Raw genomic sequence first — 23,140 nt, forward strand, 5'->3', positions numbered from 1 at the left:
TAAGTTATGTACATCGCTCATATTTGATTGGTATCATCATTATGGGGTAAGGATTCAAAATTGTACAAATTTTGGGGCTGACCCCCCTGGGGGCCTAAGGGGCAGAGCCAAAAGGGGTCCATTTGGCAATATTGATGTTAATGAATTCTTCTCTGGAACTAAGCATTGTATGATATTGATATTTCAGTGGTAACATGCTTAGGAGGCTGGGATTCAAATTTATACTAATTATGAAATAATAGGGCTGACACCTCTCCCTTGGGGTTTGGGGTCTTCCCCCACCCTTGAAGACTTGTTACTTTTGATTTATATGTGAAACGATTCAGATCCCATGTGACCCCATAATCATATATAGCCTTGCTGGGCATCAAGAGATGAACACAATCCTGATGTAAAAATAGGCCCAGGGTTCTTTCCCCACCCCAAGTTTCTTTAAATACAATCATGTTGAATCTTGACTTTGTTTCTGGGTTATATCTTTGAAGCAGTTGAGACCCCCACAACATAATCATACATCAACAAATAAAGCTAATAGCAAATGGAACATAAACATTATTTTGATGTTTGCTCAAATAAACCAGGTGAGCGATACAGGCCCTCTGGGCCTCTTGTTTTAATTGTAGCCACCTAAGTATGATATTTTCTAGCGATATGGAGAGAAGTCAACTTGTATCTTTATTATTTTATTAATATTTTGATCATAAGTTAATCAAAACAATTAAATTTCAACGCATGGAAATGCCAAAATTTTCATTTTTTTTGGAACCCCATTGATCTCGCATACGAGATCAGAAATAAGTGTAGTTAAGAGTAATGCCCCTTCGAATAGGACGCTTCGAAATTGTATCAAGTAGTACGGGTCAAGAAATCAAAACCACAATCGTAGTTTATCAAGTCGACAAAGAACTTTTTCAAAGCCATTTCTAATATCATAATGTGTTTATCTCTATATTGAAAGGTGTTTTTTGGTAGGTTTAGGGTGTTTTTGGGTAGGTTTAGGGTGTTTTTTGGTAGGTTTAGGGTGTTTTTGGGTGTTTTTTTGGTAGGTTTAGGGTGTTTTTGGGTAGGTTTAGGGTGTTTTTGGGTGTTTTTTTGGTAAGTTTAGGGTTTTTTTGGGTGTTTTTTGGTAGGTTTAGGGGTGTTTTTGGGTAGGTTTAGGGTGTTTTTGGGTAGGTTTCGGGTGGTTTTTTTGGTAGGTTTGGGGTGTTTTTGGGTGTTTTTTGGTAGGTTTAGGGTGTTTTTGGGAGTTTTTGTGTCCAAAAGAAATGTCAAACATTAACGTGTATGAATCACAATCCATAATCTGATGTTTTGTTTATATACAAGATTCGACTGACCGGTCACAATCTTTGTCGAGTAATCGGAATTTACCGCGCAAAACTCGACTACATGCAATCGCCGCGGTCCGTGCGCTATATGAAAAAACCTGACCCCTCTTTTGTCCGCTGCAAGTCGTATGCCTAAGCTGTCTATAATTTGGCTTTTCGATTTGACAAGCCGAGTTAGCTTTCAAGGTCGTCATGCACAACAGGGCCACGTCAACGGGTTATAAGTCTTAGGTAAACAGACATATCAAGTGTTAACAAAACGAAACGATAGTGACGTAGTCCCATGCATGCACATGTTTCAAGAATTCTTGTGCATGCTAATGATAAAATTCATCGAAGTTCTCGAAATTCGATGTATCAAAACGTCAAAATTTAACAATTGAACGTTTTAACCTTGTACAAGGACCTGACTTAATCCCCCCCCCCCCCCCCCCCCCCCCCCCCCCCCCCCCAAAAAAAATCTCTAAATAGATTGTATGTTTACATATAATACACATATCCTATCGATCGTGAGCTAGATAAAATATCTCGTGTGTCACAGGTATTTTGTAGACGGTAATAAAAACGACAGGATAAGTTTCCATCGACACCGGTGGAATATATATAACGTTCTTGTTGCTGACACCGTGGAAATAAAGGATCATGTTGGCGTCCATAGTTCTTCTTTGTCTCTTTGTCTAAAGTGGTTCAATGGCCAGTCGGGACAGAAGGGAAAATATCTGAAGTAAATAATTGGCGAAACGTTCTAGCTCTGACGACATAAGAAAAAAAAAAAAAAAAAATATGTACCGTATAAATATCAGATAAACAATTATCACACGCAAAATGTATGGCATTCTGTTGATAGCATCCGGGGACCTAATACAACTTGCGATAGGTTTACTTGACATAGTTTTTTTTTTTTGCAGAATTCTAGTAAATTGATGGCAATACAAACATGCATAACGGTTCAACAATATAGTATTATACTGGACACAACAAGCCCACTCCGATCTAATGACTGTTGATAGGCAACTTCTTACTTGCTGAAATATTGGTAATAAGATTTTCATATTATGACGTGTTTGCTTTCATTTTATCGAGATATATTTCTACATCACGATCATATAAAGGACATTTATAGAAAAAAAGTGGAAAAAGAATAGTATCTAAAACTATAATTTGTCCCTGTGTGAAAGACAGATACATTTTGTGACGGTACAGACATTGGGGCTCGGATACTGAATTGATAGTGATGTGGTTGTTAATTGATGTCATATGTTACTCAAAATCCTGAAACCGAGCCCCTGTGTATGTACAGGGACCTGGCACATTATCCCAACCATAGTTCTAGATGTTATTCTTTCATTAATCATGAACATTTCAGTCTTCTTTAATGAAGATGTGTTATACGAATATTTTCATATATTTGTTGTTTCTAGATAAAATGGCGCCGGCCATGTAATTTCAGTTGAAATAGTAGTTACTGGTTTACCGCCTACACGACTCCACCTATTGATAGGTTTCGTATCAGCGACTAAAATAGTTCGTGTTCTGTCGGCGCTAGTTACTGGTTTACCGCCTACACGACTCCACCTATTGCTAGGCTTCGTCTCAGCGACTAAAATAGTTCGTGTTCTGTCGGCGTTTTTTTACTGGTTTACCGCCTACATGCCATGACTCCGTCTATTGCTTGTTTTCGTCTGACAGACTGCAGTCGGTGTTAGATGTCAGCTTTCGTTAATTAAAATCTTATCGCCTACACGACTCCGCCTATTGCTAGGTTCTGTCGGCGTTAGTTACTGGTTTACCGCCTACACGACTCCGCCTATTGCTAGGTTCTGTCGGCGTTAGTTACTGGTTTACCGCCTACACGACTCCACCTATTGCTAGGTTCTGTCGGCGTTAGTTAAAATCTTACCGCCTACACGACTCCGCCTATTACTAGGTACTGTCGGCGTTAGTTACTGGTTTACCGCCTACACGACTCCACCTATTGCTAGGTTCTGTCGGCGTTAGTTAAAATCTTACCGCCTACACGACTCCGCCTATTGCTAGGTACTGTCGGCGTTAGTTAAAATCTTATCGCCTACACGACTCCGCCTATTGCTAGGTTCTGTCGGCGTTAGTTACTGGTTTACCGCCTACACGACTCCACCTATTGCTAGGTTCTGTCGGCGTTAGTTAAAATCTTACCGCCTACACGACTCCGCCGATTACTAGGTTCAGTCGGCGTTAGTTAAAATCTTACCGCCTACACGACTCCGCCTATTGCTAGGTACTGTCGGCGTTAGTGAAAATCTGACCGCCTACACGACTCCACCTATTGCTAGGTTCTGTCGGCGTTAGTTAAAATCTTACCGCCTACACGACTCCGCCTATTGCTAGGTTCTGTCGGCGTTAGTTAAAATCTTACCGCCTACACGACTCCGCCTATTACTAGGTTCTGTCGGCGTTAGTGAAAATCTTACCGCCTACACGTCTCCACCTATTGCTAGGTTCTGTCGGCGTTAGTTAAAATCTTACCGCCTACACGACTCCGCCTATTGCTAGGTTCTGTCGGCGTTAGTTACTGGTTTACCGCCTACACGACTCCGCCTATTGCTAGGTTCTGTCGGCGTTAGTTAAAATCTTACCGCCTACACGACTCCGCCTATTGCTAGGCTCTGTCGGCGTTAGTTAAAATCTTACCGCCTACACGACTCCGCCTATTGCTAGGTACTGTCGGCGTTAGTTAAAATCTTACCGCCTACACGACTCCGCCTATTGCTAGGTTCTGTCGGCGTTAGTTAAAATCTTACCGCCTACACGACTCCACCTATTGCTAGGTTCTGTCGGCGTTAGTTACTGGTTTACCGCCTACACGACTCCACCTATTGCTAGGTTCTGTCGGCGTTAGTTAAAATCTTACCGCCTACACGACTCCGCCTATTGCTAGGTTCTGTCGGCGTTAGTTAAAATCATACCGTCTACACGACTCCGCCTATTGCTAGTTTCTGTCGGCGTTAGTTACTGGTTTTACGCCTACACGACTCCGCCTATTGCTGGGTTTTGTCGATTAGAGTAAGCTACAGGTTTTCACCTACATGACTCGGTTCACTGACTATAGTCAGTTTTCTGTTGGCGTTAGTTACAGCTAGGTACGCCTACATGACTCTACCTTTTACTAGATTTCGTTTCAACGACTGCAGTCGACATAGAAGAATTTTATTTTCATGAATACAACAATTACGTTGAGAAAAAAACTCGATTATTTTTGTCATTTCTGGCCATTTTTCTAGATAGTCTTTCCGATCGATATGATAATGTTAGTCCAAATACATGTTTAACTTCGAATTACTTCCAAAACAACTCGTTACAGCCAGAACGAATATCTTGGTGCTAGGTGTTAAGAAGAAGAAGAAGGAGGAGGAGAAGAAGAAACAACAGAAAAACAAAAAACTCGCGTTGTTTAAAATGGACCGGAACAAAATCCTGTATGGGTACACGTTCCCACGACACCGGTGGAATATATATGCCGCAGCTTCGCCGACCGAAACATATCTGTACAACAACATTGTGACAAAGCGTAGCGTTCATCAAGAAATCGGTTCATCATGGCTGAGAAAGAAATGGGACTGATCTGGGGATCAGGAAGTGGACCCTGCTTTAAAGCAATGGTTGCTCTCCACGAAAAGGAATTTGGCGACATAAAAAAGACTCTAATTAGTTTTTCTGAAAAGGGACATAAAGGTCCTGCAGTAATTGCTAAAAACCCAAAGGGGTCAGGTGAGTCAACATCACTTATTATTATCAAAATGACATGCGTTTTTTGTGTTTGTAGAAATAAGAAGTAAATTATACACTGATGTTGGTAAAGTTATTGAGGAAGAATGAAATTTACATAAAAGGTGAGTGACCGCGGCCAGCGGCCACTCTTATGCATGCCTAAGCTTGTACGAGTTGCCTCCCTTGGTTCGACAATAGATCTATGTGAACTTTCGAAGATGTTTACCCTTCGGAGATATATGGTCTTATTCTGCTTGTACCTTTTCAAGGATTTCCGTTCAATTTTATATTTTTCGGTCGTATTTGCCCTCATTTTATCGAGTTTTAGGTAGAATTACGGCTTCGTTTTATTGTGAGAATTTCAGAACACATGCGCTTTCCATGCTTTTCCAACATCTACTTAATTGCACTTCTCGGTTTTCTCAATACTCAGTTCCCTATACAATACTCACACCAGCTACCTTGCCAAGTTCTTGTTACTCTCACTAAAGACATTTTCCCCCTTGTTTTCCAATACCAGGGGTTTGGACACCATCGTCGTGTCTTTAGGTGGCTGTTAAAGAGGTTTACCCGCAGACGGACCGGTAAACGGCACATCTCCGATCACTAAATAAACTTCAGTACACGTCTCTATGTGACAAAATTAGAGGCTTTCCGACTTTATTTCTTGAAAACAATTACAGAAAATGTATTTAAAAGACGTTTTAAAACTCAACATGAGAGGGAAATGTATGGAATATAACGGCAAATCTTCTTTGTAAATCGCCGCTGCCTTTGAAGTTATCACTGTGCGGCACTGTGCACGTGCTTGTTTCTTTGATGTGTCAATCAAATTAGACTCCACTTTATAGCGGGGACTTATTGCGGGTTGCGATTAAATAAATAATATTAAAAAATGAGGTTTTAATATCACTTTTCAGCGTTTTAAAGGAAAATAAAATGAAAAACTCAACAATTCCAACAATCTGTCATGTGTAAAAAATATTTTTCTATTAGCCAATTTTTCTGATCTCTCTGCGGGCAAGCCTCTTTAAGTTTGTTTTGTCATTTTTTTAAACGGACGGAAACGACTTGAAAACTGCAAAGCAATGCCACGGTGCATAGTTCACCGAGTCTTGAATTTTGAAATGAAGCCTTGAAAAACTTTTGGTTTACTCTAGTCCCATCTTCGCTAGGCGTGACCTCTGATTGCATAACACTGCTCGAACTTTCGTGGAGTGTGCCGTAATCAGAAGCCTCGACTAGCGATAATGCTCTACTCCGAGTTTCCTCTGGCCCTGACACGGTTTTTTTTAACGTAGGACAAGCTTTTAATCATGGCCTTTTTAAACATGCCATTTATTGATTTAGATATGCAATCATAAGCGAGGACATGAGTATGAGAAAATGCATTGCAATCAAAATTGGAAAAGTAACCTTTTTGTTTAAATTATGTTGTAAATTTAAATATGACAGTTCAAATGTTCAGTTCTGATAGTCCCCAAGAAAATAGAAGAATCCGAACCGAACACACACATGAGAAGTGTAAAAGTTCCAGTTCTGTAAAAATCGTCAATGTAATATACAATTAATTCAAACTTTTTATTGTCGAATTTCGACCTGCAAGGGACAACAAAGGTTACATATACATGTACACACAATCATAGAGGAGCCGACAATACACTTTACTGTACTGGCCATAGTTATTGTCATTTATTCTGCTGTGAATGTGTTTTTGAAAAAGAAGAAGAAAAAAAACCCCGCAGCTTGTTAAATCCATGAAATGACATTTAATTGATTTGGCCGGATGTTTATGTACAATGAATTTTCAAAGCCCGTAAAAATACACGTAATTATGTCAGCATACGAATCGTTAAGCTTCGATAACGTACTCCAACACTGTTAGATGATTACACGGCGGGACCTTAGGACAATGTAACACTGGCCGATGGACAGACGATTTCTGACAGGTGGTCGTCGGACAGCGTATGAATATTTGTTTACAAAAGAGTAAATCTATGTATTCGTTATTATCGTATGCTATGTATACAAAACAAGTCATGTCACCTATTCATGTGGTTTTGTTTTTACTTGCCGGGTAGGTTCCAACATTCAATGATGGCGATATTGTCGTGAACGAATCTATGGCGATTCTTCTTTATCTGGAGGTAAGATTTGATTTAAACATATTTTATTGTATCTTAATACATGTATATACATCGGAATTGGGCACAAGTTATCAAACTTATCAGGTAAGAAATGCCTATCTATTCGTTGATACAGTAAAAATATGTTCGTATTGATTATTTTATGTTTCATTATATATTAGATTTCTCAGAGATCTGTATACTAACTAGTTATAAAATGGATTAAAAAATTGTGTTTGATTATAGATTAGAGTTTACAATGGTTAATTATAAATCCAAATTTTTGATTTAATCGGAAAAAGTGGCCAGTTATCTGGTTATGAAGCAGTTAACAATGTATACATATGTCAATTGTATGCATGAGGAGTTGGCATTGTCGGTAGCCACGTGACACTCGTCGATGTGTGTCTGTCCTCACTTGCTCGATCTCGTAGGGCCACTACACAAAAGTATCTTTTTCATGAATCATTCATGAACCAAATGTAGTAATCTGATTGGTTCCGTGAAGGGCGTGGGCAAATCTGACCAATCAGAAACGTATTTAGCCAGTGTCCCAACAGTTCAAACGAGTGGAATTTAGATACTTCATGGGGGAAGACAACGAGGATCTGAATAGAAAGGAACATGGGTACTATTTTCGTTAGCTGATTTAGGGTGCAGACATTGTTCTGGTTTACCGGTATTTACATGTCCCCATGTACCAACAATACCTTCGATTCGTGGCACGTGCCTTAACACATGGCACGTGCCTGTGGTCTTATTTTGTCTAAATTCCAATTAATTAATTCAATTAATTCATTGAGACCACATGCCATACTGTCATGTTGATATATTTTCAGCACACATACCCAAATAAGGGCACCAGACTTTTACCATCGGATCCAGCGGGATATGCCAAGGTGATTCAAGCGACCATGGAGGTAAATACCATATATTACTACGTAGTTGCATTCATATTGCATTCATATTGCATATGAAAGCCGTCTGAAAGCAGTTACATCGGGGTGTAACGGAATGGAAAAAATAAGTTTAATTTGAACATTATTCATAAATATGTAAGTACCTCTTCCAATGATAGAAATTCATTGCACACAATGTTATTAGGGCCCCGTGTCGCAGATATGGTTGCCCGATAGTAATCACTGGGTAGATGTCTGTCCATATATATGTTACTGGTTGGTAGCTTTAGTATTTATTAACCGATTTACATGAAATTCGGTTAAGATGTTCAGTTTACAAAAATACAAACATAGGTCAAAAATCAAGTTCAAAGATCAAGGTCACTAGGTCAAAGTTTTAGCTCAGATAATTTGTGTATTTTTATTGGTGAACATTTTATTATGATACTACGAGCCTATGTAAGTAAGAATTATACAAGGAATCAATTGACTAAAGTTCAAGGTCAAATATTTGTCTTTTTACTGGTGAATATTTTGTTATGATACGATGAAGTAAATTGGTTGTAATTAAACAAGGAGTCGATTGACTAAAAGTCAAGGTTAAATGGTCAGATGTGAAGGTCAAATATTGTGTAATATTTTGTAATGACATTCTAAAGCAATGTCTGTCGGAGTTAGATAGTCAACTGACAAAAGGTCAAGGTCACTGAATCAGAGGTCAAGGTCACTGGGCCAAATAATCAAGGTCAAATTATTATCTCTTCACTAATGGACATTTTGATATGAAATTTTGAAACAAAGTTTGTCAGAATTAAACAAGACTGACCAAAGGTCAATGTTACTTGGTCAAAGATCAAGGTCAAATATCGTACTTTTGTATTGATGAAAGTTTTGTAATGACCATAGTTTTCTTCTCTGTCATGTAGGTATGAACGTAATGCCAAAGCTTGTCAGGACTCCAGCAGTTTCCTTCCTTGATGGATTTTGATCAAACTTAATACAATGATAAAGAACCATATTATCTCGGACAATTTGAGTTTCAGAGATTTTGGGTCAAGGTCAAGGTCACTTACTATTTTTATCGGGGGTTTTAGGGGACATTTATTGCTTTAGTTATACCCTGTTTGTTTTTACTCATTTTGTCCATAAGTCCTTGGATAATTACTGTTCATGTTTCAACAAATCACATCTACATGTAATTACATTAAACCATGCTTTTATTCATCAAAATGATTTTCAGGCTCAAGAGAACCTCACTATGAAGATCATGGTCAAATGCATATTTTATAATATGATGACTGACGAAGCATCGCGAAAGCAGGTACTTATATCACTTTTATCTTGCACCATTCACAGAAGCAGAACAAGGAAAAAGTTTCGCACGCATGATATTTTTATTATATATTTCATTTATTTTGGAAAATATTCAGTAAATTTTTATGTCTGGTTTTAATGGATAGTATTTGTCCCCAACCGGTGAAACCGGTGGACTATATGTTTCCTCCTGTCCGTCCATCTCTCCGTCCGTCCGTCCGTCCGTCCGTCCGTCCGCTCAGTAATGTATTCGTCTATTTCATGACAAAAAATGTCTTTAAAAATTATCTAAAAATTATCGGGAGAAAGAACAAACAATTTTCTACTAGTGCATGGAAATCACATTTCTCGTGTACATTACACGTTAGAATCCTTTGAAGGTCATTCTCGTAAAAAATAATTAAAAATTGTCAAAACAAATCAAATACATTGAAGATCGTAAAAAATATGCGTTGTTAATACCATCCGGTGTAAAAACAAACATATTTCTACCAGTGCATGGAATTTAAAAAACTCTTTTCAAATCAAAGCCGTACAAATTGATTACAAATCTGTCAAAATCAATGAAATATATAATAAAAATAGTATGTGTACGAAATCATCTTCCCTTGTACTGTGCAGCACATGTGCCGAATAAATATGAATATAAAACTGCACTATGTAGCTGTTTTGTCCTTCAAGGACTTCTCACAGACCCAGAAGTTCTGCCCGACAATCGACAAACCCTGATGTGATTGGTCAAAAATATTGAAGATTCGGGAAATTCCCTGTTGCCCTTTTTCAGTACAGGTTACAGTTTTGATCTCGTGTGTAGGAATTTGTCAGTTTCAGGTTAAAATTGGATCTTGTCAAAACCTCTCTGAAAAGTCTTGGCCAATAAGAAAACAGCAAATATCAGTCATATAACAAAACTATATACACTAATGTGTAATGTACACGAGAAATGTGATTTCCATGGAAACGGGATATTTATTTTTCAAGTGAATATTGTAGATCCGTTGACTGTAGAAGTTGTTAAGTTAACAAAATACAAATAAAAGAACTATACATTGAAATGCCTCGCTTTTGATTTTATTACGTCACTCTCTCAAAAATAGCCTATACTCCAGGCTAATTATAGGAGAGTATGTTCCTGGTCAGGTTGGACTCTAGATTGTTCAATAAAGTCAATGAAATAAGGAATGGATATCTAGAGGCAAAATGTTTTTAAGTGTGAAATTTAATATTTTTCCGATATTTTTAATTATGTGGGCGATGGACCTTAGCAATTCAACATATGGACGTGGAGCAGCACTGGTCCAATTTTTGAAGAATTCATTTTTTTTGTCTTGATACTAAATATTTAGATAACACGCGGAGAGTTTATATGTATATTGTATATACGATCCGAGAAGTATCGAAAGACATGTCATGATAGTATCTCTCAATTAAAAGCTATATACATGTATATATATATATATATTCATTAAACACTTTCAATTTACAGGAATCATTCCAAAAAGCCATCAAAGCTAATATAGAGGAGGCACAGAAAGAACTGGCAATATGGGAGGATAAACTGAAATTGGTAAATGCATATACTTGCATTCTTTGTTGAGTGTTTAAAGTCTCACTATGTTTTGTTTATAGATAGACAACTTTATCAAGTTAATCTCATAATCCCTATGGCTTTATCTTTATTCAATTACCTTCAAATCTGCTCCGGTATGTCATCAGTTCTTAGTTTGTTGAAATCTTGGGTATGTAAATTTCAACGCTGTCCAAAGGTATATAACATTACTTTTCTATAAAGACTCCTGTTTCTTGGTCTTTGCTATCGTTGACGGATAGTCCGATATGTATCCCTCTATTTTTTGTTCGTCCAAGATACAGGCCTAATATACTCCCTGGTTATTATTGCTCATCCCTGATTATTGTGAAGTAAATCGTCAACTTGACATTGTAATATTTGTATACAAATTTACGGATATTGTTTTTGTAAACAATATTTGGTTGCTGTTAACGTCTTGATGACTTGTGAAAAACCCCCACAAAATATAGCAACCTTTAGGGCTTTTAAGGGCTAATTATCGGCCCCGTTCGTAATCGAATTTATTTTATATTTGAGTCTATTCCCAAAATTTTCAGTTAACTATGAAATAATCATCCTCAGTTCCTAAATCTCCTTCCCAAAGTGAGACAAAATGACTCATCTCACATCGGCGAGGAAACACCCTCTCGATACAAATTAAGGGTTAAATACAGTAGAGCCTAAGAGAACTAAACTGTATCATACAGATGTTGCGTCCTTCTAGGACTCATCAGTGATGTTAGGGACGTCATACAGCTGTTACGTCCTTCTAGGACTCGTCAGTGATGTTAGGGACATCATACAGCTGTTGCGTCCTTCTAGGACTGGTCAGTGATGCTAGAGACATCATAAAGCTGTTGCGTCCTTCTAGGACTCGTCAGTGATGCTAGAGACATCATAAAGCTGTTGCGTCCTTCTAGGACTCGTCAGTGATGCTAGGGACATCATACAGCTGTTGCGTCCTTCTAGGACTCGTCAGTGATGTTAGGGACATCATACAGCTGTTACGTCCTTCTAGGACTCATCAGTGATGCTAGGGACATCATACAGATGTTGCGTCCTTCTAGGACTCATCAGTGATGTTAGGGACATCATACAGCTGTTACGTCCTTCTAGGACTCATCAGTGATGTTAGGGACATCATACAGCTGTCACGTCCTTCTAGGACTCATCAGTGATGTTAGGGGCATCATACAGCTGTTGCGTCCTTCTAGGACTCATCATTGATGTTAGGGGCATCATACAGCTGTTGCGTCCTTCTAGGACTCATCATTGATGTTAGGGGCATCATACAGCTGTTGCGTCCTTCTAGAACTCGTCAGTGATGCTAGGGGCATCATACAGCTGTTGCGTCCTTCTAGAACTCGTCAGTGATGTTAGGGACATCATAAAGCTGTTGCGTCCTTCTAGGACTCGTCAGTGATGTTAGGGACATCATACAGCTGTCACGTCCTTCTAGGACTCATCAGTGATGCTAGGGACATCATACAGATGTTGCGTCCTTCTAGGACTCATCAGTGATGTTAGGGACATCATACAGCTGTCACGTCCTTCTAGGACTCATCAGTGATGTTAGGGACGTCATACAGCTGTCACGTCCTTCTAGGACTCGTCAGTGATGTTATGGACGTCATACAGCTGTTACGTCCTTCTAGGACTCGTCAGTGATGCTAGGGACATCATAAGCTGTTACGTCCTTCTAGGACTCATCAGTGATGCTAGGGACATCATACAGATGTTGCGTCCTTCTAGGACTCATCAGTTATGTTAGGGACATCATACAGCTGTCACGTCCTTCTAGGACTCATCAGTGATGTTAGGGACGTCATACAGCTGTTACGTCCTTCTAGGACTCGTCAGTGATGTTAGGGACATCATACAGCTGTTACATCCTTCTAGGACTCATCATTGATGTTAGGGATATCATACAGCTGTCACGTCCTTCTAGGACTGGTCAGTGATGCTAGGGACATCATACAGCTGTTGCGTCCTTCTAGGACTCGTCAGTGATGCTAGGAACATCATACAGATGTTGCGTCCTTCTAGGACTCATTAGTGATGATAAAACCCTAAAGTGATGATACCAATGAGTCGACTTAGGAATCTGGAAGTGGGTCGAAAGAAATGTCAAAATCTGGATTGGAAGGTGCATTATTCTCATAATTAGATTTCATATTTTTCAATATTTGAATTTTATTTGTTCTTTACATCGCTCTTCTTTTCATTGTTCCGTTTAAAACCATTGTATATTTTTGTTTTGTTTATACAGTCTGACGGTGACTTTATTTGTGGAAAAGACTTCACACTCGCTGATGTGGTATTGTTTACTTTCCTGGCAACAGTTGTACGATTTGGCAGCTCGCTCGGAAAATTCCCGGCGCTGAAATCATACTATGATAGGCTGAGAGAGCGACCAAGCATTAAAGCTTCATGGCCACCTCACTGGAGTGAGGGCGAACTGGCAGATGAGAAAAAGATCCTCAAAGGAATTTGATTTGACTGTAATAAGAACAGTCTGGAAAAGTCACGTGTCTTTATGAACTGAAAAGCATACTGATCAAATATTATAAATACTAAAATTCATATAATAATATCTCACCATTTTGCTAATACGTGTATTTATTTTTAGAAGTTCTCTTGACGTGTAAACATATGATAATAAATGTTTATCTAACGCCACAATATTCTGTATTCTTTTGACCAAATGTACACGAGGTTTGGTTTAGTATTGTCGAACGTCTTATTAACAGCTTGTTTTGGGGGGCTGCAGTTTGTTCATGTTAATATTGCTACATGTACCTCACTGAAGCATGCTGCCGAAGACCCGAAAGGTTTTGGCATCTTTCAATACAAATTTCGTATTGGATGACGTAGAGCCAGGCTCCTGAGTTAGGCGAATTCTCAACTGAAGTTCGGTATATTTACTACTTAACCTCGCAATAGAGGTCAGGCTATACACTGACTGGAACACGATTGTCCGTCCATCTGTTTACTTGCAACTCTTACATTTTTCATCCAAACTATTTCTAGAAGATGTAGGTAGTCGTCCTACACTGAAGTTGTGTACATGGCTTTAATTTTGGGACCCGACCGTGTTTTTTTTTTTTTTTTTTTGATATTTATGCCACTTAAGTTATGGTTATATACCATAATTGTCTAGACAACTCTTGACAGTTTCTCTCCGAACTTTTCGAAACTGTCTGGATGTAGCCATGTCGCACCGTATCTTGTCCTGGTACGATCTACATTGTTTGTCACTGGAACTTTCTTCTTCGGGCATTACTTCACACTCTGGCATTAGTTCACACTCGGGCATTACTTCACACTCGGGCATTAGTTCACACTCGGGCATTAGTTCACACTCGGGCAATAGTTCACACTCGGGCATTAGTTCACACTCGGGCATTAGTTCACACTCGGGCAATAGTTCACACTCGGGCAATAGTTCACACTCTGGCAATAGTTCACACTCGGGCATTAGTTCACACTCGGGCATTAGTTCACACTGGCAATAATTCACACTCGGGCATTAGTTCACACTCTGGCATTAGTTCACACTCGGGCATTAGTTCACACCTGGGTATTAGTTCACACTCGGGCATTAGTTCACACTCTGACAATAGTTCACACACTGGCAATAGTTCACACTCGGGCAATAGTTCACACTCGGCATTACTTCACACTCGGGCAATAGTTCACACTCGGGCATTAGTTCACACTCTGACAATAGTTCACACACTGGCAATAGTTCACACTCTGGCAATAGTTCACACTCGGGCAATAGTTCACACTCTGGCATTAGTTCACACTCGGGCATTAGTTCACACTCTGGCATTAGTTCACACTCGGGCATTAGTTCACACTCGGGCATTAGTTCACACTCGGGCAATAGTTCACACTCGGGCATTAGTTCACACTCGGGCAATAGTTCACACTCGGGCAATAGTTCACACTCGGGCAATAGTTCACACTCGGGCATTAGTTCACACTCGGGCAATAGTTCACACTCGGGCATTAGTTCACACTCGGGCAATAGTTCACACTCGGGCATTAGTTCACACTTTGGCAATAGTTCATAATCTGGCATTAGTTCACACTCGGGCATTACTTCACACTGGCATTAGTTCACACTCGGGCATTAGTTCACACTCGGGCAATAGTTCACACTCGGGCATTACTTCACACTCGGGCAATAGTTCACACTCTGGCATTAGTTCACACTCTGGCAATAGTTCACACTCGGGCATTAGTTCACACTCGGGCATTAGTTCACACTGGCAATAGTTCACACTCGGGTATTAGTTCACACTCGGGCAATAGTTCACACTCGGGCATTAGTTCACACTTTGGCAATAGTTCATACTCTGGCATTAGTTCACACTCGGGCATTACTTCACACTCGGGCAATAGTTCACACGGGCAATAGTTCACACTCGGGCATTAGTTCACAATCGGGCATTAGTTTGCACTCTGACAATAGTTCACACTCGGGCATTAGTTCACACTCGGGCATTAGTTCACACTCGGGCATTAGTTCACACTCGGCATTACTTCACACTCTGGCATTAGTTCACACTCGGGCAATAGTTCACACTCTGGCATTAGTTCACACTCGGGCATTAGTTCACACTCGGGCAATAGTTCACACTCTGGCATTAGTTCACACTCTGTCAATAGTTCATACTCTGGCAATAGTTCACACTCTGTCAATAGTTCATACTCTGGCAATAGTTCACACTCTGTCAATAGTTCATACTCTGGCATTAGTTCACACTGGCAATAATTCACACTCGAGCATTAGTTCACACTCGGGCATTAGTTCACACTCAGGCATTAGTTCACACTCGGGCATTAGTTCACACTCTGGCAATAGTTCACACACTGGCAATAGTTCACACTCGGGCAATAGTTCACACTCTGGCAATAGTTCACACTCTGTCAATAGTTCACACTCGGGCATTAGTTCACACTCTGTCAATAGTTCACACTCTGTCAATAGTTCACACTCGGGCATTAGTTCACACTCGGGCATTAGTTCACACTCGGGCAATAGTTCACACTCTGGCATTAGTTCACACTCGGGCATTAGTTCACACAGGTTGGACAGTGTCTTGTTCCAAGAGTAGGCCACTCAAACCTTTATTTTGACCTTTGAGCTACACCAAATAAAAAAGCCGGGTTATATCTCGCAGTCTTCTTGTCACTGGAATTTCCTACTTGGAGCATAAGTTCACACAGATGAGCCGTTGTGTGATGAGTAGGTCACTCCGACCTGCATTTTGACCTTTGACCTACACAAAAGAAAAATTCCGGGTTATATCTCCCACGCTTCTTGACAATGAAACTTTAAACATTGGACAAAGGTTCGCCTAGTTGAGGCGTTGTGCCATATGTTTTGACCTCCTACCTACATCAAAGATAACATCGTTTGGGTCTGGTCTCGTGCTCTACTTATCACTGAATCATCTTGCTTTGAGCATATGCTCACTTGCATTGAACCTCTGACAATGCCTAAAATAGATGATATTACTGAATTCATTTGATGCCATTATGCCCCCTTTCCTAAGTTTGTAGATCGAATATTGTTTTTGATGTTCCCATCACCTTTTCACTGAAGTTGGAACCTTGGCTTACTGTCGTGATTTGCTACCCCTCCCCCTTTTACTTTTTATACGCCCGTGTTCTTCACATAAATCCTAGGATAAAGCGATACTCCCCAGTGGTCTAATTCATATTTGCTGAGGATTAACCCCCCCCCCCCCCCCCCCCCCCCCCCCCATTCGCTTTTACAAACTGACCAAAGGACAATATATTTTGGTAATGACAATAGCTTTAAGTCATAAGATAGAGTTCTTTTAAGGTACAGAACAAAGCGAAATTGTCCACCTTATCCGGAACATCCCTCTAATGAAAAAGAAAACCACGGTCTCTACATAGCTGGACGGTAGCGAGAGCTGAATTCTTCCCATTCGGAAGAACCGATACGTATGGTTGAGTTTATAGTGAGTTGCCTTACAGCACTTCAAAACACTAGCATGTTTGTTGTATGTTTTATTACCGTATAGCCGGGTTTTTTTTCGCGGGTCAAAAATTTCGCGAATTTCATTTAGAACGAAAGAATTGATTCCTAACGAATCAAAATTTTGCGATATGACTATGAGAGGATATATAATTTTCACTTGTTTTATATGTATTCCTATGAGCTATATTTAGCATTTACATTTTATGGTTCAACGAGATTGAATAACGATGTATGCTTATAAATGAAAATATTCTGCGAAATCATGATATTTTTTTGAAAATCTGTTCTGATTCATCTCAATTATTGAAATAACCTTGGATAATTAGAGGCGGCCGGGTCTGCTTATGACGGTACAATATGACGAATGTCAAAATTGCAGGAGTTCATGGATTATATTTACAAGTGTTTAATTATTCCTTGGATAAGATTTTGATATACACCTGACAATGTTAGACTAGCTTGCGTCCTAATGTATAACCATTCCTCGTTTTACACGAAACAAAATTCCTCAAAAGATGCCAACAAAATGTAAAAAAAAAAAAAAAAAATAGCAATCGTGTTAATATATCTAGTTTCGTCTGAGAATATCTGTGTATTAAGTTGTTAACATTAATGAAACTCATTCAAATAGTTTACCAGAACGACGCTGAGTGTTAATATAGGTGGTGCAGAACGTGCATTAATGTTACTCAGAACATGGTGTCTATAATTATAAACATGTATATTAATGTATTATGGCCATGCTAATCAGCACGAGGTAGTGTATTCAAGCGTCAAGGCAAGCTGTAATACAAAACGGATAAAGTAGAAAATTACCAATCAAGTTAATACCTCATCGTGTCACGTTTACAGGAGAACTACGGAAGCCGTGAGGGGACCTTTTGGTCGTGTAGCATAAACTTGGTCCGGCAGCCATGGTTATAATTTTTTTGGGAATTCCCCGTATACTTTCATAAATTCACATTTTCTTTCAGTTTCTGGATCACGATAGTCTGTAAGGTATGTATCAAGTCCGAAAACTGTAAAAAGCTCAAAATGTAAACATTGATATATGTTTCTTCATATGTGTGTGGCTTTAATACACTGGGAATATCATATTCTCTACTCACCTTCGAAGAACTTAATGACTATATATGACATGTTTCTAGTCAGAGACGCAATCGGAACCCCTAGTCATTTTCTACGATACTAGCCTATGTTGACAGACGGAGGCGAGGTGTTCCGATTGTCAGAGACGGATCACTTAGAAAGTACGGTAAGAAAATTATACGAAACTAAAATAGCACATAATACAATCCACCAAAATATAGGATCAAGATGACTGGGTCATCTCTTTTGTTCTGTATTCGCGATTCTGCTTATTGTTCAAGGTAAGGAACTGTGATTATATAAAGATATATAAATAATGATACGTATGGGTACATACGTTATTATTATCTGCTTTTAAATGTTATTTCAATAGGCTATAACATTGACAACTTATTTTCAGGCGGTGAAATATATGGCCGACTTAAGGAACTCTTAAAAGTGTGAAATGTATCAGACACACTAGCATTTATCTCGCCGACTTGTTCGCCAATTGACAGTATGATGTGACCTGGGTAGTGTCTTATTTGCGTCTTCGGCAGAATAATTCAGGGGGATAGCACTATAAAGTTAGACATCATTTCCACGCTATAATGAGAAAATAAAATCGAAGATACTACAGCCTCCCAAAAGAACATACATACGACACCATCCATCTCAAACACGGAGGTGTCGTGAATAAACAACCATAGCAGCTGACTGGACGTTAGATAAAATAAAACCAAACTAAACCAAACCAATCAATCTCTCTTTACATCACGCTGATATAAAACTCGAGAGTCGTGTTTCTTGTTTATACCTTTCCGTTCTAAAGATGACAAAGGGAGCAACAAGTGCCGTTCCAAAACCCATTGCCTTCCTTTCAGGGTATAATTAGAAGCAAACCCTGGTGTTTATTTAATAGAGTAAAGGTATAAATATTTACGTATAACAGTACCCTTACCTTAAGGCCAATCAGTTATGATAAGGTATTTTTCATTAAGTTCCTTCAAGGTAGTCACCTTATATTGGTGTTTGGAGTTGTTTTCTATTTACCCGGGCTCAGGAATATTAATGAACGAATTATATACTTTGATTTCGGTTCATCTTTGTTTGAAATTGTTACATTAATATTTCAATTTCTACTCAAGTTGGACTCAATGAAACTACCAAACTCAATCTGTTCCAACACTGATCAGTGCGTATGAATACATGGTTAAAATCCGTCCGCGGAACGATTTCACTTTTTCTACATTGTTGTTATAAACATGGAATAATTATTAAAATTATCAAATTTATAATGTATTCTTGTATTTTATGAAAGACCTGATATGCTAAATACTTCTATTTTGATAAAATAGTGCTGTTTTTAATCCTAATATTGCGGACTATTTTACTCGACCGACTAGACATGCACAATCCGGAACTCCTCGGGCTTTTCCGCATTTGGACTTGCACAAGCTTCGGGACATTAATATCTAGACCGACTTTTTTATTCGAAAAAAACAACAACAATTGAAATATAAGGATTGAATCTTGATTTGGTAGATTTCATGGGGTCATGAATTGAGTTGCTCTTGAGACAAATTCAACATGAACTGCTTGAAATCAAGATTCAATCCTTAAATAAAAGATAAATATATTTTCCAGTTGTGCCTGGTCAATTTCTGTTGTGATAATTGAAAGGTTAATAATTAGGTGGTTATCAGTGCTATTGTAGCTGCGGATGATATAGAAATTCAAAAAAAAAAAAAAAGAAGAAGATTTTGTTTTCATTGCTAGTAGCTATAGGGGTAGAGTCATGTTTAGATATTAAGCATGGCGAAGAGCTTTCACTAGTATTTGTTAAAATGACCGAATTATTGCATTTTGCTATTTTCTGTGCCTTATCAAATTAAGCATTATAATAAAAAAACATGTATATACTCATCACCAATTAGCTTGTGATTATGATATTATTCAGAAGAAATCGAGCAAATGCAGTATCTCCCTCCCCACATGTTATTAATCCAGGTCAAATACATAACAAGTATTAAACATAATTGAGTAAGATGGCTGACATATACACGGGTTATTCACTTAAGTTCTGTAGGTGATATTCTGTAAACTCTTTTCATTATGCGACTTAATCATATACGGATGAGTTTTACAAAGAACCAATAAAGATCATTCCATGTTGGACGACAACATCACCTCTTGTCGAACGTCTTGGGTCCAAGAGAGATAACTCGTGTCGTTCTCGTTTGTGTATACTACGTTACATATGTATAGGCTGCAGCTTTATGTCTAGTACTTATGATTGACTTATGATCTTTTAATATCTTTCTTTATGACTAAAGATTAAAAAAAAAGGCGAAAGAGCTATTTCAAAACCCTTACACCACTCAAGAGCCCACAAAGGAAGAAACAGGTAATGGGACCCCTTATCATCACTAAATAGTCCAAAAAAGGAGGAACAGCTGTTTTAATCACTATATAATATAAAACAAAAACAAAACAAAACAAAAACGAAAACAAAACAGCCGAATTCCCTTCTGGATTACAACATTTTGACAGGACAATACCTCTGCGTGCTTAAGTTTAAAAAAAATGTTTTTTTTTCTTTATCATTTTGTTCAAGTGTAAGGTTTCCATAGATTCTTTTGAACTAGAAAAGCAGTGAAATTGACATTTTTTAATTAGTAATATTACACTGAGATATCGTCATAGAAAGGGGTAAGGTTTGGTGTGTAGCTGTGAAACGTTGTGACAGTGCTTATCATTTTCGCTTTGAAAATGAAAATTATGTGTATTATAAAACGGTCTTACTTAATCACTTACTAAACGTGATTGTTCATGTAAGTTTTGAAAAATACTTGTATGATAAGGAACATATGCTGTATGTTTACATCGAGTCAGGTAAAGTGTATTAGATTACCGTAAGTGTATAATCAATTGTTATTGTTTGGTCCATTGTTCTATTGTATATCTTGTAACTCATTCCTTTATCTCTATGTGAACAATACATTACATATTATAACTTTAAAATAATGCTTGTTATATTTTAATTGAAAGTCATTCAACTGTAGAGTTGCACATTCCTTCTGAAGGATTTTTTTTATATTAAGTTTAAAATCTGGGACACCTGAAATGAATCACAACTATTTTAGCTGTGTCAGAAATGTTTAAATTTATGAACTCATTAAGTGCCTGTTGGATTTTCGTTAATTACACTTTTAAAATCTATTGATACAAGTTCGCTAGTTATGTTTATTTGGAAAGTTTTAAGATTAAAATCTAGAAATTGAACAACATATTTTTTTCAAAATATTTTGTTGAGGTTAGTGAATATCAAACATATCCTTCTTGTACAATTAGTGAAATATTCAAAGCCATTAAACCATTTTTGGTTACATTAAACTTCTGAGGGAAAGGTATTTTTTGTGACAAAAACGTAAATGATAATATGCAGTCCACTGATATCGTTTTTACGTATATTAACTATAAAAAGTCCAAAATGTTATTGTTATTACAGGACATCTGGTGACTTTGTTTATGAAGATAAATATACTTTGTAACTTATTACTTTACAAATGATGTTAAAAGATATATCGTCAATGGATTGTCACCAAGGCACGAAAGATATTATTACCTCTCTAACTTTAAATATCCTTTGAGAGTTAGACATTTATAGTGGAGCCAGAATGAATTAAACTGCATCATACAGCTGTTTCCTCATTCTAGCCCAGGACTCGTCAGTGATGTGAGGGACATCATACAGCTGTTTCCTCATTCTAGCCCAGGACTCGTCAGTGATGTGAGGGACATCATACAGCTGTTTCCTCATTCTAGCCCAGGACTCGTCAGTGATGTGAGGGACATCATACAGCTGTTTCCTCATTCTAGCCCAGGACTCGTCAGTGATGTGAGGGACATCATACAGCTGTTTGGTCATTCTAATCCAGGTCTCGTCAGTGATGTGAGGGACATCATACAGCTGTGTCGTCATTCTAATCCAGGTCTCGTCAGTGATGTGAGGGACATCATACATCTGTTTCCTCATTCTAGCCCAGGACTCGTCAGTGATGTTAGGGACATCATACAGCTGTTTCCTCATTCTAGCCCAGGACTCGTCAGTGATGTGAGGGACATCATACAGCTGTGTCGTCATTCTAATCCAGGTCTCGTCAGTGATGTGAGGGACATCATACATCTGTTTCCTCATTCTAGCCCAGGACTCGTCAGTGATGTTAGGGACATCATACAGCTGTTTCCTCATTCTAGCCCAGGACTCGTCAGTGATGTGAGGGACATCATACAGCTGTGTCGTCATTCTAATCCAGGTCTCGTCAGTGATGTGAGGGACATCATACATCTGTTTCCTCATTCTAGCCCAGGACTCGTCAGTGATGTTAGGGACATCATACAGCTGTTTCCTCATTCTAGCCCAGGACTCGTCAGTGATGTGAGGGACATCATACAGCTGTTTGGTCATTCTAGCCTAGGACTCGTCAGTGATATGAGGGACATCATACAGCTGTGTCGTCATTCTAATCAAGGACTCGTCAGTGATGTGAGGGACATCATACAGCTGTGTCGTCATTCTTATCCAGGTCTCGTCATTGATGTGAGGGACATCATACAGCTTTTTCGTCATTCTAGCCTAGGACTCGTCAGTGATGTGAGGGACATCATACAGCTGTTTCGTCATTCTAGCCCAGGACTCGTCAGTGATGTGAGGGACATCATACAGCTGTTTGGTCATTCTAATCCAGGTCTCGTCAGTGATGTGAGGGACATCATACAGCTGTTTCGTCATTCTAGCCCAGGACTCGTCAGTGATGTGAGGGACATCATACAGCTGTTTCCTCATTCTAGCCCAGGACTTGTCAGTGATGTGAGGGACATCATACATCTGTTTCGTCATTCTAATCCAGGACTCGTCAGTGATGTGAGGGACATCATACAGCAGTTTCCTCATTCTAATCCAGGACTCGTCAGTGATGTGAGGGACATCATACAGCTGTTTGGTCATTCTAATCCAGGACTCGTCAGTGATGTGAGGGACATCATACAGCAGTTTCCTCATT

General features: G+C 38.8%; 4 protein-coding genes across 4 annotated transcripts; 1 reads left to right on the forward strand and 3 right to left on the reverse strand.

The window, feature by feature from the left end:
* The first annotated feature begins 4,806 nt into the window (after window positions 1-4,806).
* Window positions 4,807-13,659, forward strand: LOC117316265 (glutathione S-transferase A-like). The gene is made up of 7 exons (XM_033870804.1): window positions 4,807-5,075; window positions 6,531-6,616; window positions 7,157-7,222; window positions 8,041-8,121; window positions 9,341-9,421; window positions 10,901-10,981; window positions 13,254-13,659. The coding sequence occupies exons 1-7, from the start codon at window positions 4,904-4,906 to the stop codon at window positions 13,476-13,478; spliced, it is 792 nt and encodes a 263-aa protein (XP_033726695.1). The 5' UTR covers window positions 4,807-4,903; the 3' UTR covers window positions 13,479-13,659.
* A 926-nt stretch (window positions 13,660-14,585) lies between these two features.
* LOC117316266 lies at window positions 14,586-15,089 on the reverse strand. Its single transcript, XM_033870805.1, has one exon. It carries the CDS (start codon window positions 15,087-15,089, stop codon window positions 14,586-14,588), a length of 504 nt encoding a protein of 167 aa, XP_033726696.1.
* Window positions 15,090-15,093: 4 nt separating this feature from the next.
* LOC117316267 lies at window positions 15,094-15,748 on the reverse strand. Its single transcript, XM_033870806.1, has 2 exons — window positions 15,536-15,748; window positions 15,094-15,258 (listed from the first exon to the last, which is right to left on the reverse strand). Exons 1-2 carry the CDS (start codon window positions 15,746-15,748, stop codon window positions 15,094-15,096), a joined length of 378 nt encoding a protein of 125 aa, XP_033726697.1.
* Window positions 15,749-21,759: 6,011 nt separating this feature from the next.
* LOC117316269 lies at window positions 21,760-22,545 on the reverse strand. Its single transcript, XM_033870807.1, has one exon. The coding sequence runs from the start codon at window positions 22,543-22,545 to the stop codon at window positions 21,760-21,762; it is 786 nt and encodes a 261-aa protein (XP_033726698.1).
* Between the last annotated feature and the right edge of the window lie 595 nt (window positions 22,546-23,140).

This window comes from Pecten maximus, chromosome 18 (genome assembly GCF_902652985.1).
Source record: "Pecten maximus chromosome 18, xPecMax1.1, whole genome shotgun sequence".
In the NCBI taxonomy this organism is placed as follows: domain Eukaryota; kingdom Metazoa; phylum Mollusca; class Bivalvia; order Pectinida; family Pectinidae; genus Pecten; species Pecten maximus.

Coding starts and splice junctions, on each gene's coding strand:
- LOC117316265 (XM_033870804.1), top strand. CDS start 4,904: ATGGCTGAGAAAGAAATGGGACTGATCTGGGGATCAGGAAGTGGACCC. Junction 7,223..8,040: donor CGATTCTTCTTTATCTGGAG/GTAAGATTTGAT, acceptor ATATATTTTCAG/CACACATACCCAAATAAGGG. Junction 10,982..13,253: donor GGGAGGATAAACTGAAATTG/GTAAATGCATAT, acceptor TTGTTTATACAG/TCTGACGGTGACTTTATTTG.
- LOC117316266 (XM_033870805.1), bottom strand. CDS start 15,089: ATGCCCGAGTGTGAACTAATGCCAGATTATGAACTATTGCCAAAGTGT.
- LOC117316267 (XM_033870806.1), bottom strand. CDS start 15,748: ATGCCAGAGTATGAACTATTGACAGAGTGTGAACTATTGCCAGAGTAT. Junction 15,259..15,535: donor AACTAATGCCAGAGTGTGAA/GTAATGCCGAGT, acceptor AACTATTGCCAG/TGTGAACTAATGCCCGAGTG.
- LOC117316269 (XM_033870807.1), bottom strand. CDS start 22,545: ATGACCAAACAGCTGTATGATGTCCCTCACATCACTGACGAGTCCTGG.